This window comes from Maniola hyperantus, chromosome 2 (genome assembly GCF_902806685.2).
Source record: "Maniola hyperantus chromosome 2, iAphHyp1.2, whole genome shotgun sequence".
NCBI classification, from domain to species: domain Eukaryota; kingdom Metazoa; phylum Arthropoda; class Insecta; order Lepidoptera; family Nymphalidae; genus Maniola; species Maniola hyperantus.
In genome coordinates, this window is record NC_048537.1 from 1014333 (window position 1) to 1032398 (window position 18066).

At 39.7% G+C, this 18066-nt stretch overlaps 1 protein-coding gene across 1 annotated transcript; it reads right to left on the bottom strand.

Moving 5' to 3' along the window:
• Window positions 1-223: 223 nt before the first annotated feature.
• On the bottom strand, window positions 224-1194 carry LOC117988894 (protein lethal(2)essential for life-like). The gene has a single exon (XM_034976175.2). It carries the CDS (start codon window positions 1102-1104, stop codon window positions 367-369), a length of 738 nt encoding a protein of 245 aa, XP_034832066.1. The 5' UTR covers window positions 1105-1194; the 3' UTR covers window positions 224-366.
• Between the last annotated feature and the right edge of the window lie 16872 nt (window positions 1195-18066).

Genomic DNA, 18066 nt, shown 5'->3' on the forward strand with positions numbered 1-18066 from the left:
TTGAAGTACGGGGATGGTTCTTACGGAGAGAAAAATTTGATAAATTACCAAGTTCCCAGGGGATTTTTAAAACCTAATTCCACGCGGACGAAGTCGCGGGCATCAACTAGTATTATAATAATATTAAGAAAATCGTAACTGTCCTACTATTTAATGATACAAGCTACAAGCATTATCCTATCCCACCTCTATTCATGCGCGGTAAGCGAATGAAACAAGCGTTTTAATAAATAACATCTTTATTTCCTAAAACAAAATAACTGTAATACTTAGTTCAGCACAACACAGCGCAAGCTCGTTCAACGAGCGTCATTCACTCACTTTAAAGCTCATTTTCAGTCTTTTCCCATCCCCTCGCTTTGTCATTCACTCGTCGCTTTCGATTAACGCGTAATCCAGCCCGTTGCCGTCGATTCCCTTCGTGACTTCGTTATCTTTCGTCGTTTTTGTCGTCGTTTTCAGCTCCTTCTTCCTTATTTTACCGACGTGCGTCGTCGCTTCCGAATCGATTTGTTCTAAAGGTGTTACCGACGATGTTTGAATCGACGGCGCGGCCGTGTCTTTTATTTCGTCCTCGAGTTTCTCCACCTTTTCTTCTGGCAAGATTACTTCAATCGGCACTTCTCTTTCAGGGAGTGGTGGTGGCAGCTCATGTTTCGGCGCTGTTATTGACAGTACACCTTTTTCATTGAACACAGCTTTGACTTCTTCCTGTTTAGTGCCGAGTGGTAACACGAAGCGTTGCACGAAATGGTTGGCCATGAATTTCTTGTCGCTGTCTTTTTCTTTATGTCTTCCTTCGACGATGATGTATCGGTTCTTGACTTTGATTTTGAGTTCATCCGGTTTGAATCTTCTCACGCTTAGGTTAACCTGGTATTTCTCTGAATCGGATATTATTTGGGGGTCTTCTAATGATTCTTCGATGTCTAAAGCGGCTGCTGCTCGGATGAGTTGACTCCATGGCCATAAGTAGTGGTATGCTAGTGAGTGGGTGAAATGCTTGTCGATCATCGCGAAGGGGTCCACATATTGGGTCTTGTGTGGTCTCTCTTCGCAGCCGGCGAGGGCTAGGAGGGCGAATAATACCGCGTATTTGTACATTGTGGCTTGTGATAGCTTGCGTTCGCTCTTGCGTTCTCTCGCGTGTTAGTTCTCGTGTGGTATTCAGTATATTGGCGGTCTCGCGCCGCTGCAGCGTTTTTATAGCTTCACTAAGTATTCTAGAACGTACACCGATGCCGGTTTGTTTCATTGATAAGTACAGCGGTAACGGGCAGGTGTTGTCAACACGGGAAAGTGAAAACGAAACGTGTGGTTCAGTCACAGTGACTCACGGTGCTAAGTGGGTTACGTTGGTCGTGCGTTGACCTCACCGACGGGTTTTTGTTTTGATTTTATTTTGTACTAGCGACCCGCTCCGGCTTCGCATGGGTGCAATGTAGATACTAATGTGGTGTCATTGAGGTGTCATTGCCTCGGAAACTCTCAAATGAGAGGATTTTTTTCCGACCTAATTCACATTATTTCAATTTCTCTAGGGATCTCAAATTTTTTGAGAATGTAACTATAGCTATAAACCTTCCTCTTCCTCTATAAATCACTCTATCTTTCGGTGAAAACCGCATTAAAATCCGTTGTGTACTTTAAAAGATCTACGCGTTCATACATACATACATACAGACAGCGGAAGCGACTTAATTTTATACTATGTAGATGGTATTCATCATATTTATTTCGAGTGAAAGGATTACGTGAGATTGGTGAAGTCTTTTCCTTGAATGCATTTATTCTTAGAAAGTGATAGGGAAAATTGTAAAAATGTTTTAATTTTTAACATTCAGAATATTAGCAGTTGCATTATAGACTGGCGTCGATTCTGATCATCATCACAGTACAGTACAGCACAGTATCATTTTTATTTAATTTTTTTTTAATGGCGAGCAAACGAACAAGCGGGTCACCTGATGTTAAGTGATTACCGCCGCCCATGAACATTTGCAGTACCAGAGGAACCACCAATGCGTTGCCGGCCTTTCAGGAATTTGTTGGTATAGGTACAGTAGTAGTAAATAGGTACACTGCACTAGGTGGTCGAAGTGCTCCAGACACCCAGGTGGTGAGGGTGGAATTGTTTGCGGTGGCGTGCGGTGCGGTTGTAGAAAAATAATACTACGCTAATATAATAATACGCTAAGAACAGGTTTTTGAAAATTCATCCCCTAAGGGGGTGGAATTGGGGTTTGAAATTCGTGTAGTCCACGCGGACGAAGTCGCGAGCAGAAGCTAGTGTAAACATAAAACTGAACCGCAGCGTTGCGACTCCTGCGTTGGGATTAGTTGCTACATACAAGCACTGCACGCGTGTGTGCGTGTACCGTTAGCAGCGGCAGTTGTAGGTCATCGCAAATCTTTCTCCCGCTTGTTGGGTTCCGTGTAGCCAAAGCTTACATAATCGAAACAATAACAACCGATGAAGCAACTTCAATTACGGAATTTATGTTATTTTTATGTACAAAAATATTAACAGCGTTCTTAATAGGTTTATCATAAAATTTCATTAGTTTACTAGCTGATGTCCGCGACTTCGTACGCGTGGATTCAGGTTTTAAAAATCCCGTTAGAACTCTGATGATTTCCCGGGATAAAAAGTAGCCTATGTCACTCTCCAGGTCTTTAACTATACCCATGCAAAAAATCACGTCGATACGTTGCTCGGTTGCGACGTGATTGAAGGACAACAACAAAGAAACATTCTCATTAAAAAGCTACGGAACCGCTGTGAAATATAAATTCATGAGATATAGCTATCGTTATCGACATTTTATCTTGTTAATGAAGGAAATAAGAAATCTACAATTTGAGCCTTTTGTAATATAAGTGGCACAGTCTGATGTATTTAAAAAGAAAGTACCTATGTAATACAAAAAAAAACAAAGTATTGGAATAATATTATGTTTAACGAAATGAAATCGGAAGATATCTGACCTTTTAAGTTTATACAGCTCTACTTTGTACATGAAACTTTATTTATATTTACAATTACAATTAGCTGATGCCCGCGACTGCATCCGCGTGAAATTAGGTTATTAAAATCCCGTGGGAACTCTTTGATTTTCCGGGATAAAAAGTAGCCTATGTCACTCTCCAGGTCTTTAGCTATACCCATGCAAAAAATCACCTCGATCCGTTGCTCCGTTGCGACGTAATTGAAGGACAAACCAACAAACAAACAGACAACGGGTACTGATTGGGAACATGGAGAACTCTCAGGCATGCAGGTTTCCTCACGATGTCGGTGATAGCTTAGTGGTTAAATACATCGGTCTCCTAAGGTGCGATCCCCGGGACGCACCTCTAACTGTCCTGTAAAGCTGTGTACCTAAGTGTTGAAAAAAAAAAACTTTTCGGAGCCTATGTGCGTTTTAAGTAATTAAATATCACTTGCTGTAACGATGAAACATCGTGAGGAGACTTGAGTTATTGATTTCCTTTAACTATGTCAACAATGAGGTTTCCAGGCAACGTTCGAGAAAATTTTCATAGATGGCGCTGAATATATTACCACCACTAAGAACAAAAATTATATATCTATATCATACAATATGCTTTAAATTTTTAAATTTATATCGGATGCAAAATTAATTAATTACTTCTATTATAGTTCACAGATTTTGTGGGGAAGAAACGTAAGGGAAATTGCAGTGCACGCTAGCTCAACTGGCTAGCTAGCTAGCATCTATGTCATTGATTGACACGACCTAAACATTAAAGCAAAGATCATATAGATATAGATATTATTTTTCCTCTTTCGTGGCGACCTATGCGAAATATTCAAGAGACATCTATGAAAATTTTATTGAAGCTGTCCCTGAAACTTCCTCATTCTCGGTTAAAACCTTTGAAAACAGAAAACAAAATGAAAACTGGAAACATGTGAAATGTGAACGTAAACAATGTATCCGTTTCCATACAGCTTAATGTCAACTTAAAAAATTGTTTTGCTATCGCTACAATACCGCTAACGCAACCCGTTCTTGCTCAAGCATAACCACACATGTCTATACAACGAAATATGAAACTTACTGTTTTACTTTAGGGTTTAAATTAGCTTGCATGCTATGCCACTTAAGACCGAGTGCATTCTAGAAAAGCGCACTAATATTTCGAAACAAACCACTGCCTTAATATATGTATCAAATAAATTAAAACTCAATTTCTTTACTACTAAAGTTGGAATTGGATTGCAGGATCTGAAGAGATAGGTCTAGAAAATTCCTCTGTTTGCCCTAATGTAAATAACTCAACAGGTGGGAGTTGGGACCATAGAGGGACCTCAAGAGGAAATCGGGGCGAAATGGTAATAGAAAATGTTTATTCAAAGTTTGAGCGCCGAAGTCCAATTAGTTAGGCTTAAGGTGACGCAGTACGCTCGACCGAACCTGATTGCTTTTCACTTGACATTGTATGAGAAAGGTGAGAGGCACGATGTTTTTCACCGAAATCAAGGGTTTAGGAAAAGTATTTTTGAGAAAAACTACTAGCTTTATGCTTACAAAGTATAGTTATTTCAACTAATGAATTAATAAACTTTGTCTAATATTAAATTCCTTTACAATTTTCATACCCCTAATCTTATTTATTAACGCCCAAAGTTGTCATAAATTTTGTGTTAAAATAGGAATCTTTTGAGGCTCGTAACTTAAAAACATATTATATTTTTTAATGTTTCATATATCAATAAACCTAGATAATGACGAGATTGATCGATATAATACTTAGTTTTGAGCATACAATATCAAATAATGTAGTAATTACCCTCCTATGTTTGTATGAAGAAAGCACCGAACTGAGCCCACTTAATTCGTGGTCTCAACTGGGTTGAGATATTATAATTTAAAATCATCGTATTACTCGTGATAATATAGGTACCTATGGATATAGATCAATGAAAATTAAATACGTTTATGTTTTTCTTGTAATATCTCTACCTATATATAAAAATGAATCGCTGAATGTGTTGCTGATCGCAAATCTCGAGAACAGCTGAACCAATTTCGCTACTTAATTCTTTTTTTTTATAATATTCCTTGAAGTACCTACGAGGATGGTTCTTACGGAGAGAAAAAATTAAAAAATTGCCGAGTTCCCACGGGCTTTTGAAAATCTACATCCACGCGAACGCAGTCGCGGACATCAGCTAGTAGATAATAAAGTAAATAGGTTATACCCACAACAATATAGGTATTTCATCAATATTTGAGTTAACACAGCTGTCAGGTGCAAGCTTGTTGTTGTTAAACAATAATACAAACACAACGCTGTTATATTTATTAAATAAATATAAAATTTCTGGAAATTTCTTTGTTTTCAATTTTCTGGAAAATTCACCAGTTGTTTTAAATATTTTTCAAACTTCAAACTTCTCTTATAATTACTTCAATAAGACGTTTAGGCCTTGTCATTTTAAATCGTTTTGCAAATTGAAATATACAAAAAAACGATAACATTAAACAGTGAAATATTTATATATTATACCTATTATATTTTACTAGGCAAAGTTCGCCCTTACAGTGCGACAAGGCTCCCTTGGCACTTCAATGACATTGACAGGGGGGCGCTGCTGGAGAACAAGGGCTTAGAATATTCAAACAAGAACAAAGGGGACACTTGACGGCAACGGTTTTTCCGATTTTCGCCAAAATAGCCTTGTCGCACTGTAACTGCGATCTCATGTCACCTAATGGCAAGAGACGATGCAATCTAAAATGGCAGCGGGTTAACTTGAATGGCAAACCCATAATACCATACCCCTAATGTTTTCTGTCGTAAAATAAAACGACAGGGCTGTCTGCTAGGGTGGTAACTAGCCACGCATGAGAAATGAACGCAAAGGTGTGTGAAGTCTGCCAATCCCCACTTGGCCAGCGTGGTAGACTATCAAACCCCTTCTAGAGATCTTATAAGAGAAGAGACTCGTGCTCTGTAGTGAGCCGGCGATGGGTTGATCATGATTATGAAACCAGACCTACGAACTATTTTAGAAAATACTAGCTTATGCTCGCGACTTCGTCCGCGTGGAGTACACAAATTTCAACCCCCTATTTCACCCCCTTAGAGAATGAATTTTCAAAAATCCTTTCTTAGCGGATGCCTCCGTCATAATAGCTATCTGCGTGCCAAATTTCAGCCCGATCCGTTCAGTAGATTGAGCTGTGCGTTAATAGATCAGTCAGTCAGTCAGTCACCTTTTCCTTTTATATATTTAGATTTAGATAAGTTCCCAAAGGTGGGCGAAGTGAATGATTGAGGAAGGCAGAGAACGGGTTTGGTGGCGTGATCTCGAAAGATCTGGTTGACGCATGCAAACTTCAATCGTATCCATTGGATAATTGTTTATTTTGAATACCTTAAAATAATAATAACACAATTCTATTAAATAAAATTAAATCTAAATTAAAACTACTTAAAAATATTAAAATAAAACATACAAACTTGAATAAACCTTACCAACTTAAAATTAAACGTCGCTAAATCCATTGGATTGGAAACACTTGATTTGATCTAGCCGGGAAACGAACCCAAGACTTTCCATTTTGACGTTTTAGTTTCAGTTTTTAAATCTCCGCTGCGGAAGTTTAATTAGTAGAAACATCACGTCCTTGAATTTGTGTTTGCATATTATTATATAGTTAGCAATTTCGATTTATCGCCAAGAATCGACTTGTTCAATTAAAACTAAATAATTAGAAACATTAGATATTTCCTTCGAGAAATCGATTTAGATTTACTTGAAGGAAATAATGTTAACGATAAAAATGTGTCGATAATTAACGTAATTTTCTTGTAATTTTATTGTTTTAATAAATAAAGAAAAAAAGAACTCGGCTTGACCGATCAACATTTTGTTAAAAATGTACTGATTGTTTCATAATCATTGAAAATGTTATAATGTGCGAGAGAGAAGGAAACTTAGCTAACCACAACGCCTTAGCGGTGAAGGAAAACATCGTGAGGAAACCTGCATGCCTGAGAGTTTATGGAGAACATTATGGAGAACTTTTAGGCATGCAGGTTTCTTCACGATGTTTTCCTTCACTGTCAAAGCAAGTGATATTTAATTACTTAAAACGCACATAACTCCGAAAAGTTAAAAGTGCTTGCCCGGGATCGAACCTCCGACCTCCGATTAGAAGGCGGACGTCCTAACTGCTAGGCTATCACAGCTTATAAACAGTAAAGATCCAAAAAATATAGCCCTCTTACACAAACAAAAATTAAACTATTTGAATACGGTATTTGACAACTAGTCAAATCAGTAACTTTTTATCAAACGTCAAAACACGCACTTAGTATGCAATATTCTATGAAATACTGAAATGTGACGTCACATCATAATGACGTACTTTTTTAGTTTAATCGATAATTTAAAATGGTTATTACACTTAAAACCAACAAAGGACGTGGATTTTACGTATTTTGGAAGACCCTCTATTTAATGATCACTGAGAAATAATTTATTTTTGATGTAGTCAAATACCCAATTCCCAATTCGACCAAGAAAATCAACGGTCCTCAACTTAACCCTTTGAGAGCCGCTTGTTATTGTTGAGTAGATTCCCTGAAAGCATTCGGAAGAATTCGCCGGAAAACTTGAAGTACTTAAGTTATTCACGGCTTAGTTGAAGCACAGTCAATTGGTAAAATCGTTGAACTTTCGGATACATAAGTGGTTCCCGTTTTTGGGGTTCTATAGGTACTCAAACAAGGACCACTTATAGATTCGTCCAGTCCGATTGTTTGCCTATCTGTGTGTCACATCTATTTTAAAATCTAAATATATAAAAGGAAAAGCTGACTGACTAACTGATCTGTAGGTATCAACGCACAGCTGAAACTACTTAACGCGGACCGAGCTGGGGATGCAGATATCTTTTATGACGTAGACATCCGCTAAAAAACCACTACATTAAAATTTTGAAAAAAAATCGGGGTTGGTAGATAACCTTCAGAATATGAAAAACGAAAGCCGAAAAAAATTGGTTTGACCTCTAGAGAAATAGCTCTTTGAATAGACATTTTAAAATCATCATCAGGTTTCTTCGACAGTTTATGGAAAAATAATTATTTTATCAATGACATACTTGACAGTTAGTTATTTTTAGTTTAATTCAAAGCTTGCAATTAACTCATTTGATCGGTTGAGATAGAAATATTAGTTTGGGATGAGTAAAGAACGTTATACCTAACTAGTTGATGCCCAGGACTTCGTCCGCATGGGTTTAGGTTTTTAAAAATCCCGCGGGAACTCTTTGATTTTCCGGAATAAAAAGTAGCCTATGTCACTTTTCAGATCTTTAACTATACCCATGCAAAAAATCACGTCAATCAGTTGCTCCGTTGCGACGTGATTGAAGGACAAACCAACAAACCAATAAATCAACAAACCAACAAACAAACACACTTTCTCACACACTTTATAATATGGGTACTTATAGGATGAGACGTCATAGGGTGAATACGGAACAACCCAAATTATTGCTTTCATTTCTTCTCCGTTTTTAAACAAATAGGCCTTTTTTTTACATAGGTACCTATACAATTGACCTATACCTATTAATATTTTTGCCCACTCTCCCCTAAGTAGGATATGCAGTGTATAAAGGGTTAGTCTGTGGTTGGGGTCTCAATTGAATGATTACAGCTTTTTAAAAAAAGGAGTGGCATGAAATCACTTTCTGGAAACAAGTAGAAGCTTATATTATATTTTGTACCTATAATAATATTAGATAGTTACTAGCTTATGCCTGCGACTTCGTTCGCGTGGACTACACAAACTTCAAAAAAATTGAGAGGAGTTGACCAGAAACTTAGCAGTTAGATAAATACTCTAAAGCTTGTATAAATGTTTTGCATCAAAGTAATAATGTCTGTAATAATATAATTTGCGGAGAAAGCACATTCCTATTATTATTGTGAAAGCTGTCTCGCTTCTCCATGTCGAATGCCTACAAGGAAAACGTTGCAACGAGGGCCGGTTATATATCAGGTGGTTAAAATTACCTCTACGGTTACCGTTAAACAATAGGTCAATAAAAGGAAAACGCGTGGCACAAGTCAGAAAATGTTGGAGGTATGATGCTCTTCGAGAGTTTAATGAAACAGGTATTCTTAGTATCAATATATTTACAAGTTCATTTTGCCTACGTTATGATAGGCAAACTTGAAATCGTAATAGACTCCTGCACTCCGCTTCTGAAAGTCCGAAAATCGTTTGTGGGAATGAGTCCCACAATCTATTTTAGATACAAGTTTTAAAAATCTATTAAAAGTATGCTCCTGGAGAAAAGCATCGAAGATAAGTAGAACACATTCGAAGATTATGTAAATGATAAAAGAGCGTGGATTTGACTCGCAGCTCGCTCTAGTAAAGCGCGGGACTATAATTTCAGATATTTGAAAAGAACAACCGAGTTTTTTGCTAGTTCTTTTTGGTAGAAAAGGCATTCCAAACCATTAGTAGATGCTTCAAAAGTACTTGTAGAAGTTGATTTTAATGAAAACCTTGTGTAACCCACTTTGGTTTTTTTCAGGTGGTCAGAGGTTAAAGTTTAACCGCCTGTTGTGCAACTGGATATTAGCAGAGAAAATGTACATGCAAAATCTTATGCGGTTTAGAAACTAACTAACTACTTTACTGTGCGTTGACTGTCAGTCAATCAGTGTTTAAGTTTTAATAAGAAGATTATTATTTCCATCTAAGGCCATTTATTATCATCCTCATTATCAACCGATAGACGTCCACAGCTGGACATAGGTCTCTTGTAGGGACTTCCACACGCCACGGTCTTGCGCCGCCTGAATCCAGCGGCTCCCTGCGACTCGTTTGATGTCGTCCGTCCACCTAACGCTGCGTCTTCCGATGCGAGGTTGCCATTCCAGCACCTTGGGACCCAAACGTCTATCGGTTTTACGAACTATGTGCCCTGCCCATTGCCACTTCAGCTTCGCAACCCGTTGAGCTATGTCGGTTACTCTAGTTCTCCTACGGATCTCCTCATTTCTGATTTGATCACGTAAAGAAACTCCGCACATAGCTCTCTCCATCGCCCGCTGAGTGACTCTGAGCTTTCTTATGAGGCCCATAGTTAGCGACCATGTCTCGGATCCATATGTCATCACTGGCAACACACTGTCCGCCATTTATTATCATCATCATCAGCATTAGCCTGTGGAAGTCCACTGTTGGACATAGACCTTCCCAAAAGAGCGCCACCACACCCGGTTCTCAGCCTTCACCATCCAGCCACTTCCCGTCAGTCTTTTTATATCGTCGGTCCATCGCGCTGGAGGGCGTTCCACACTACGCTTGCTTAAACGCGGTCTCCACTCAAGGACTCTCCGGCTCCAACGGCCATCGCCTCTACGACAGGCATGACCTGCCCACTGCCACTTCAGCTTGCTAATAGTTTGGGCTATGTCAGTGACCTTGGTTCTCCTGCGGATCTCCTCATTTCGGATTTTATCCCTCCGTAGCTCTCTGAGCGACTTTTGAACAAGGTCGTTTGTTCACAAACCACGTTTCACGTTTCACGTTTCACGTTTCACGTTTCACGTTTCAGCACCATAGGTGAGGACGGGAAGAACACATCGGTTAAAGATTTTCGTCTTCAGGCTCTGAGGAATTGATGTTGACAGTTTATTATGAGGACGGGAAGAACACATCGGTTAAAGATTTTCGTCTTCAGGCTCTGAGGAATTGATGTTGACAGTTTATTATGAGGACGGGAAGAACACATCAGTTAAAGATTTTCGTCTTCAGGCTCTGAGGAATTGATGTTGACAGTTTATTATGAGGACGGGAAGAACACATCGGTTAAAGATTTTCGTCTTCAGGCTCTGAGGAATTGATGTTGACAGTTTATTATGAGGACGGGAAGAACACATCGGTTAAAGATTTTCGTCTTCAGGCTCTGAGGAATTGATGTTGACAGTTTATTATGAGGACGGGAAGAACACATCGGTTAAAGATTTTCGTCTTCAGGCTCTGAGGAATTGATGTTGACAGTTTATTATGAGGACGGGAAGAACACATCGGTTAAAGATTTTCGTCTTCAGGCTCTGAGGAATTGATGTTGACAGTTTATTACGAGGACGGGAAGAACACATCGGTTAAAGATTTTCGTCTTCAGGCTCTGAGGAATTGATGTTGACAGTTTATTATGAGGACGGGAAGAACACATCGGTTAAAGATTTTCGTCTTCAGGCTCTGAGGATTGATGTTGACAGTTTATTATGAGGACGGGAAGAACACATCGGTTAAAGATTTTCGTCTTCAGGCTCTGAGGAATTGATGTTGACAGTTTATTATGAGGACGGGAAGAACACATCGGTTAAAGATTTTCGTCTTCAGGCTCTGAGGAATTGATGTTGACAGTTTATTATGAGGACGAGAAGAACACATCGGTTAAAGATTTTCGTCTTCAGGCTCTGAGGAATTGATGTTGACAGTTTATTATGAGGACGGGAAGAACACATCGGTTAAAGATTTTCGTCTTCAGGCTCTGAGGAATTGATGTTGACAGTTTATTATGAGGACGGGAAGAACACATCGGTTAAAGATTTTCGTCTTCAGGCTCTGAGGAATTGATGTTGACAGTTTATTATGAGGACGGGAAGAACACATCGGTTAAAGATTTTCGTCTTCAGGCTCTGAGGAATTGATGTTGACAGTTTATTATGAGGACGGGAAGAACACATCGGTTAAAGATTTTCGTCTTCAGGCTCTGAGGAATTGATGTTGACAGTTTATTATGAGGACGAGAAGAACACATCGGTTAAAGATTTTCGTCTTCAGGCTCTGAGGAATTGATGTTGACAGTTTATTATGAGGACGGGAAGAACACATCAGTTAAAGATTTTCGTCTTCAGGCTCTGAGGAATTGATGTTGACAGTTTATTATGAGGACGGGAAGAACACATCGGTTAAAGATTTTCGTCTTCAGGCTCTGAGGAATTGATGTTGACAGTTCTTACGTAAATGAAAAACGAATATGGTCAAGTAAGTTCTACTTAGTGATATATGAAACTGAGAATGCGGCTTGGTATGGAGGGCACGCGCCTCACATTCGTTTTGCCTCCGCCTGCTACGAGTTTGATTTGTTCCTAAGTTTTTTATTTATTCGAGTGGGTAAGTACGAGATACGAGTAGGTATACCTATTAGTGACTGCGTGCTTTGTCATTGTGCTTTGTAGAGCCTCAATAGCTCAACGGTTAAAGGAGCGGACTGAAATGCGAAAGGTCACCAGTTCAAACCCCGCCCGTTGCACTATTGTCGTACGTAATTCTAGCACAAGGAAAGGGGAATATTAGTCACCATGATGAATTTAGTCCTTTCTTAGCGGACGTTTACGTCATAATAGCTATCTGCATGCCTTCGAGCTCGATTCGTCCAGTAGTTTGAGCTTGATAGATCAGTCAGTCATTGTCAGTCAGTCACTTTTTCCTTTGATATCCTACTAGATGATGTCCGCGACTTCATCCACGTGAATTTAGGTTTTTAAAAATCCCATGGGAACTCTTTGATCTTCCGGGATAAAAAGTAGCCTATGTCCTTCCCCGGGATGTAAGCTACCCTCGTAGCTTTAGTTTTAAGTTTGCGTAATAATTATCACCACTATATCTTACAAATCTAACATCATACCAGACCATCAATAAGAGTAATTTATTATCTATTTTGAATAAATCATTTGACTTTTGACTTTTAAGCTAACTCTGTACCAAATTTCATCAAAATCGGTTAAGCTGTTGGGCCGTTAAAATCTAGCAGATAGACACACTTTCGCATTTAGTATGATTAGTATGGATTTAGAAAAAAAATATGTAAGTAAGTAAAACTGAGCCAGGCAATATTGCCAACATAATATGAAGAAGCTAAAGCACTCTTACAAACTTGAGAGCTAGGCAATAGCCGTTTTCCATTAAAACTAAGTCTTACGGAACCCACCTGCTCAGCTGGCGAACCGCCAATAGCAGCATATTATACCCTTTGCTGTTTGCCAACTTTAAAATTATTACAACCAATTTTAATATCACTAGTTATCTAATAGTCACTCAGTCAGGACTTTGAATTTTATATATACAGATGTGTACATAGCGATAAACAACAATAAAGTATTTTACACATTCTGTACCCTTAGTACGAGATTTTATGTCCCACTAACTAAATAATAGTATTCGAGTATCGAAACATTTCCGCGTTATAGTAAACTACCTTGGTTTTTAATAATAATTATGTAATTACGCTGTGGACGTCCACTGTTGGACATAGGCCTTCCCTTAAGAGCGCCACCACACCCGGTCCTCAGCCTTCCTCATCCAGCCACTTCCCGCCAGCCTCTTTATATCGTCGGTCCATCGTGCTGGAGGGCGTCCCACTTAAAACGCGGTCTTCACTCAAGGACTTTCCGGCTCCAACGGCCATCGCCTCTACGACAGGCATGACCTGCCCACAGCCATTAGCCATAGCCTGCCCACTGCCATAGTTTGAGCTATGTCCGTGACCTTGGTTCTCCTGCGGATTTCTCATTTCGGATCTTATCCCTCAAGGAAACTCCTAACATAGCCCTCTCCACAGCTCGCTGAGCGACTTTTAATTTGTGAATAAGGCCATTTGTCAGTGTCTACGTTTCAGCACCATAGGTGACGACGGGAAAAACACACTGGTTAAAGACTTTCGTCTTCAGGCACTGAGGAACTTTCAAATAAACAAAATAAAATAAAATCAGTAAAAAAAAAGCTCAAGTTTGTCTAATGTCTACACACAGACGGTCTGTGTGTCTACACATCTACAGCCAGCGCTCCAAGCGGAAACGTTGCTAATTTAAAATCAGTACTCTCGATTTCTAGGAACGTTGTTGGTGAGACGTAAAATCTTATACTAAGCGTACTATACTTAGTTGATATTATGTTGAAATTGTTTTCAGTTTTCAATTCACGTCTGGCAGATGTTTCTCTTTGTGTTAACGTCTGTGTCAGGTTTCCTTCCTGTTTCCTCGTGTTTCGCTACCATATTTGACGTTTTCCTGGAAAACTCCAAAATAAGACATTGCTTTGAGCCTCAATAGCTCAACCGGTATAGGAGTGGACTGAAAACCGAAAGGTCGACGGTTCAAATCCCGCCCGTTGCACTATTGTCGTACCTTCTCCTAGCACAAGCCTGACGTCTTATAGCAGACATTCGGGGAGAAATCTGAAAACCGTGAATTTGTGGTTACATCACACAAAAAAAATTAAATTGTGGTCATGAACTAATAATTAGTATTTTCGATTTTCGAAGTAAGATAACTATATCAAGTGGGGTATCATATGAAAGGGCTTCACCAGTGCATTCTAAAACAGATTTGTTTTTTATTTTTTTGAATTATCGTGCAAAATGGCGAAAAATTTCGACTGTAGTACGGAACCCTCGTTGCGCGAGCCTGACTCGCACTTGGCCGGTTTTTTTTCTTGTGATATGAAACCCCGAAAAATTATCAAAATAAAAGATGGCGATGACTCTCGGAAGATCAAACATTATGAAACAAAGTCTGCAGTTGGCTGAGAGCGGAGAGTTTTTACGTCCGCCTTGTGTTGTTATGTCCCTCGGGATGAGGGGTCGGTGACGGACACCGCGACCCTCCTTGCACTCATCAGCGGCATTATGGCTCCTAGGAGTGAAGAAAACGTTGGATGAGCGAAGTTTTATTTGTAACTAGTTTATGCCCGCGACTTCGTCCGCGTGGAGTACACAAATTTCGAACCCCTATTTTACCATCTTAGGGGTTGAATTTTCAAAAATCCTTTCTTAGCGGATGCCGACGTCTTCTGCATGCCAAATTTCAGCCCGATCCGTCCAGTAGTTTGAGCTGTGCGTTGACAGATCAGTCAGTCAGTCAGTCAGTCAGTCACCTTTTCCTTTTATATATTTATACAATTTTTATTATTTTCTCTTGAGATTCATGGAACCCCGAAATATTACCAAATGAAAGATGGCGATGACTCTCGGAAGATCAAACAATATGAAATTAAGTTTGCAGATGAGTCATAAGAAGGCTCAGAGTCACTCAGCGGGCGTCTGAGAGAGCTTTGCTTGGAGTTTCTCTACGTGATCAAATCAAGAATGAGGAGATCCGTAGGAGAACTAGAGTAACATTGACAATAGAGGTAGGGCACAATGTTCGTAAAACCGATAGACGTTGGGGTCTCAAGGTGCTGGAATGGCGACCTCGCACCGGAAGACGCAGCGTTGGAAGACCCCCCCACTAGGTGGGCGGACGACATCAGACGAGTCACACGGAGCCGCTGGATTCAGGTGGAGACAAGAGACCTATGTCCAGCAGTGGACATTATCGGTTGATGATGATGATAATGAGGACTCATTAATCAACCAGCTGATGAACTTTAATCGCTGGGATTAAGGTTTTTGAAAATTTCGTAGGAACTGTTTGGTTTTCCGTGATAAAAAGTAGCATAATATGTCACTCTCCATAATATCTCCTCTCGTTAACTAAACCCATGCAAAAAATCACGTTGATCATTTGCTCCGTTGCAGCGTGTTTGAAGGACAAACCAACAAGCCAACAAACAAAGTGTAGAGAAGCTGATTGTTACGGCCGCCTCATTCCCCGATTGCCCACGATTTCGTTTATTATTTTTTTAATATATAAAAGGAAAAGGTGACTGACTGACTGACTGATCTATCGACGCACAGCCCAAACTACTGGACGGATCGGGCTGAAATTTGGCATGCAGGTAGCTATTATGACGTAGGCATCCGCTAAGAAAGGATTTTTGAAAATTCAATCCCTAAGGGGGTGAAATAGGGGTTTGAAATTTGTGTAGTCCACGCGGACGAAGTCGCGGGCATAAGCTAGTTATTTTAATAATTTTTAATAGTTCAGAATCAGAATCAAATATTTTATTCAAAGTAAGTGCATTTATAGTACACTTTTTGAATGTTAAATCATTGAAAATAGAAAAAAAACATAACATAATACACATTTTATCCAAACATATTAAAGGACAAGGTGACTGACTGACTGATCTATCAACGCACAGCTCAAACTAAGAGCTTCAATAATAAGAGCCTCAATAGCTCAACCGGTATAGGAGTGGACTGAAAACCGAAAGGTCGACAGTTCAAACCCCGCCCGTTGCACTATTGTCGTACCTACTCCTAGCACAAGCCTGACGCTTAATTGGAGAGAAAAGGGGAATATTAGTCATTTAACATGGCTAATATTCTTTAAAAAAAAAAAAAAAAAAAAAAACTACTGGACGGATCGGGCCGAATAATTGGAACATATTAAACTAATGTGAAAATATTCTGTTTGCCTATTTCTGACTGTCGAAGTTATCATGAGCCATCCGCTTCACAGGTTTTGATTTAATTTGGTACAGAGATGGAATGCCACCTTCTCGATTCATATTCCTGGTCATCGTGAAGATATCGCTTCGTAACGTTAGCGAGGGGAGGCGCGACCTTTGCGGGACATTTGCAGCTAAATTTGGAACTCTCTTGGCCTTGCGGACTGCGGTACACTACCTGACTAGTCTTGACCTTTGAAGTTCATATTCCGTTTTATCTATCCTTCATGCTTCAGAGAGCACGACAATCAGTGATAACAAGAATTTTGGCAAACCTCCCTGGTGCTGTGTTAAGCACTGTGGTCTTTTAGTGGGAGGTCCCGGGTTCGATTCCTGGCAGGGCTTTGGAATTTTGTAATTTCTAAATTTCTGGTTTGGTCTGGTGGGAGGCTTTGGCCGTGGCTAGTTACCACCCTACCTGCAAAGTCGTGCCGCCAAGCGATTTAGCGTTCCAGTACGATGCCGTGTAGAAACCAAAGGGGTATGGGTTTAATAAAAACTGCCATACCCCTTCCAGGTTGGCCCGCTACCATCTTGTACAAACTTGTACGATGGTACGGAACAATTAGTTTGCAAGTCCGACTCGCGGTTGACCAATTTTTTTTATTACATACTAGCTGATGCCCGCGACTTCGTACGCGTGGAATTAGGTTTTTTACAAATCCCGTGGGAACTCTTTAATTTTCCGGGATAAAGTAAAGTAGCCTATGTCCTTCCCCGGGATATAAACTAACTCTGTACCAAATTTCATCAAAATCGGTTGAACGGTTGGGCCGTGAAAAGCTAGCAGACAGACAGACAGACACACTTTTGCATTTATAATATTAGTATGGATAGACAGTTCAAAGGCTTGTAAGATTGAGAATATTTTGATCTAGAAAAGCTAGAAATAGATGAAAAAAATCTGGGAATTGTTTTTTTATTGTTTCCCGCACCAATTTTTCTTAATAGATACATATAAGAGATCATCATCATGATCAACCCATCGCCGGCTCACTACAGAGCACGGGTCTCCTCTCAGAGTGAGAAGGGTTTTAGCCATAGTCTACCATGCTGGCCAAGTGCGGATTGGCAGACTTCACACACCTTTGTGAACATTATGGAGAACTCTCAGGCATGCAGGTTTCCTCACGATGTTTTCCTTCACCATTAAAGCAAGTGATATTTTAATTACTTAAATACGCACATAACTCCGAAAAGTTAGAGGTGCGTGCCCGGGATCGAACCCCCGACCTCCTATTGGACCTCCTAACCACTAGGCTACCACGGCTTTTATAATATAAAGAGATATCTGTGAATAATTCATAAGAGACAAGAGTAGAAAATGAGTTTTCTATTCGTTTCTGTCCGATCGAGCAATTGCCGTTTTGGCCTCAAACCGCGTTCTATCAAATCGCTATATATTCTGGCTGTCATACACTAGTAGAATATATTCCGTGGCCGGACGTCGAACTGGCGACCCTCCAACTTGATGACAATTTACGACTTAGCTCTTTGTGCAAAGCCGATGTTGTTAAGGCTATTGGATTTTATTTAATCCAAAATATAGGTACCTTTTTTTCTACTGCGTATTGTTACATGACTGCCCATAGATTTAGCAGACATGTAACAATATTCAGTAGAAAGACCTATGTATATATGTATAAAAGGAAAGGCGG

Excerpts from the sequence above, each read along its gene's own strand:
- LOC117988894 (XM_034976175.2), bottom strand. The coding sequence starts at position 1,104 with ATGTACAAATACGCGGTATTATTCGCCCTCCTAGCCCTCGCCGGCTGC.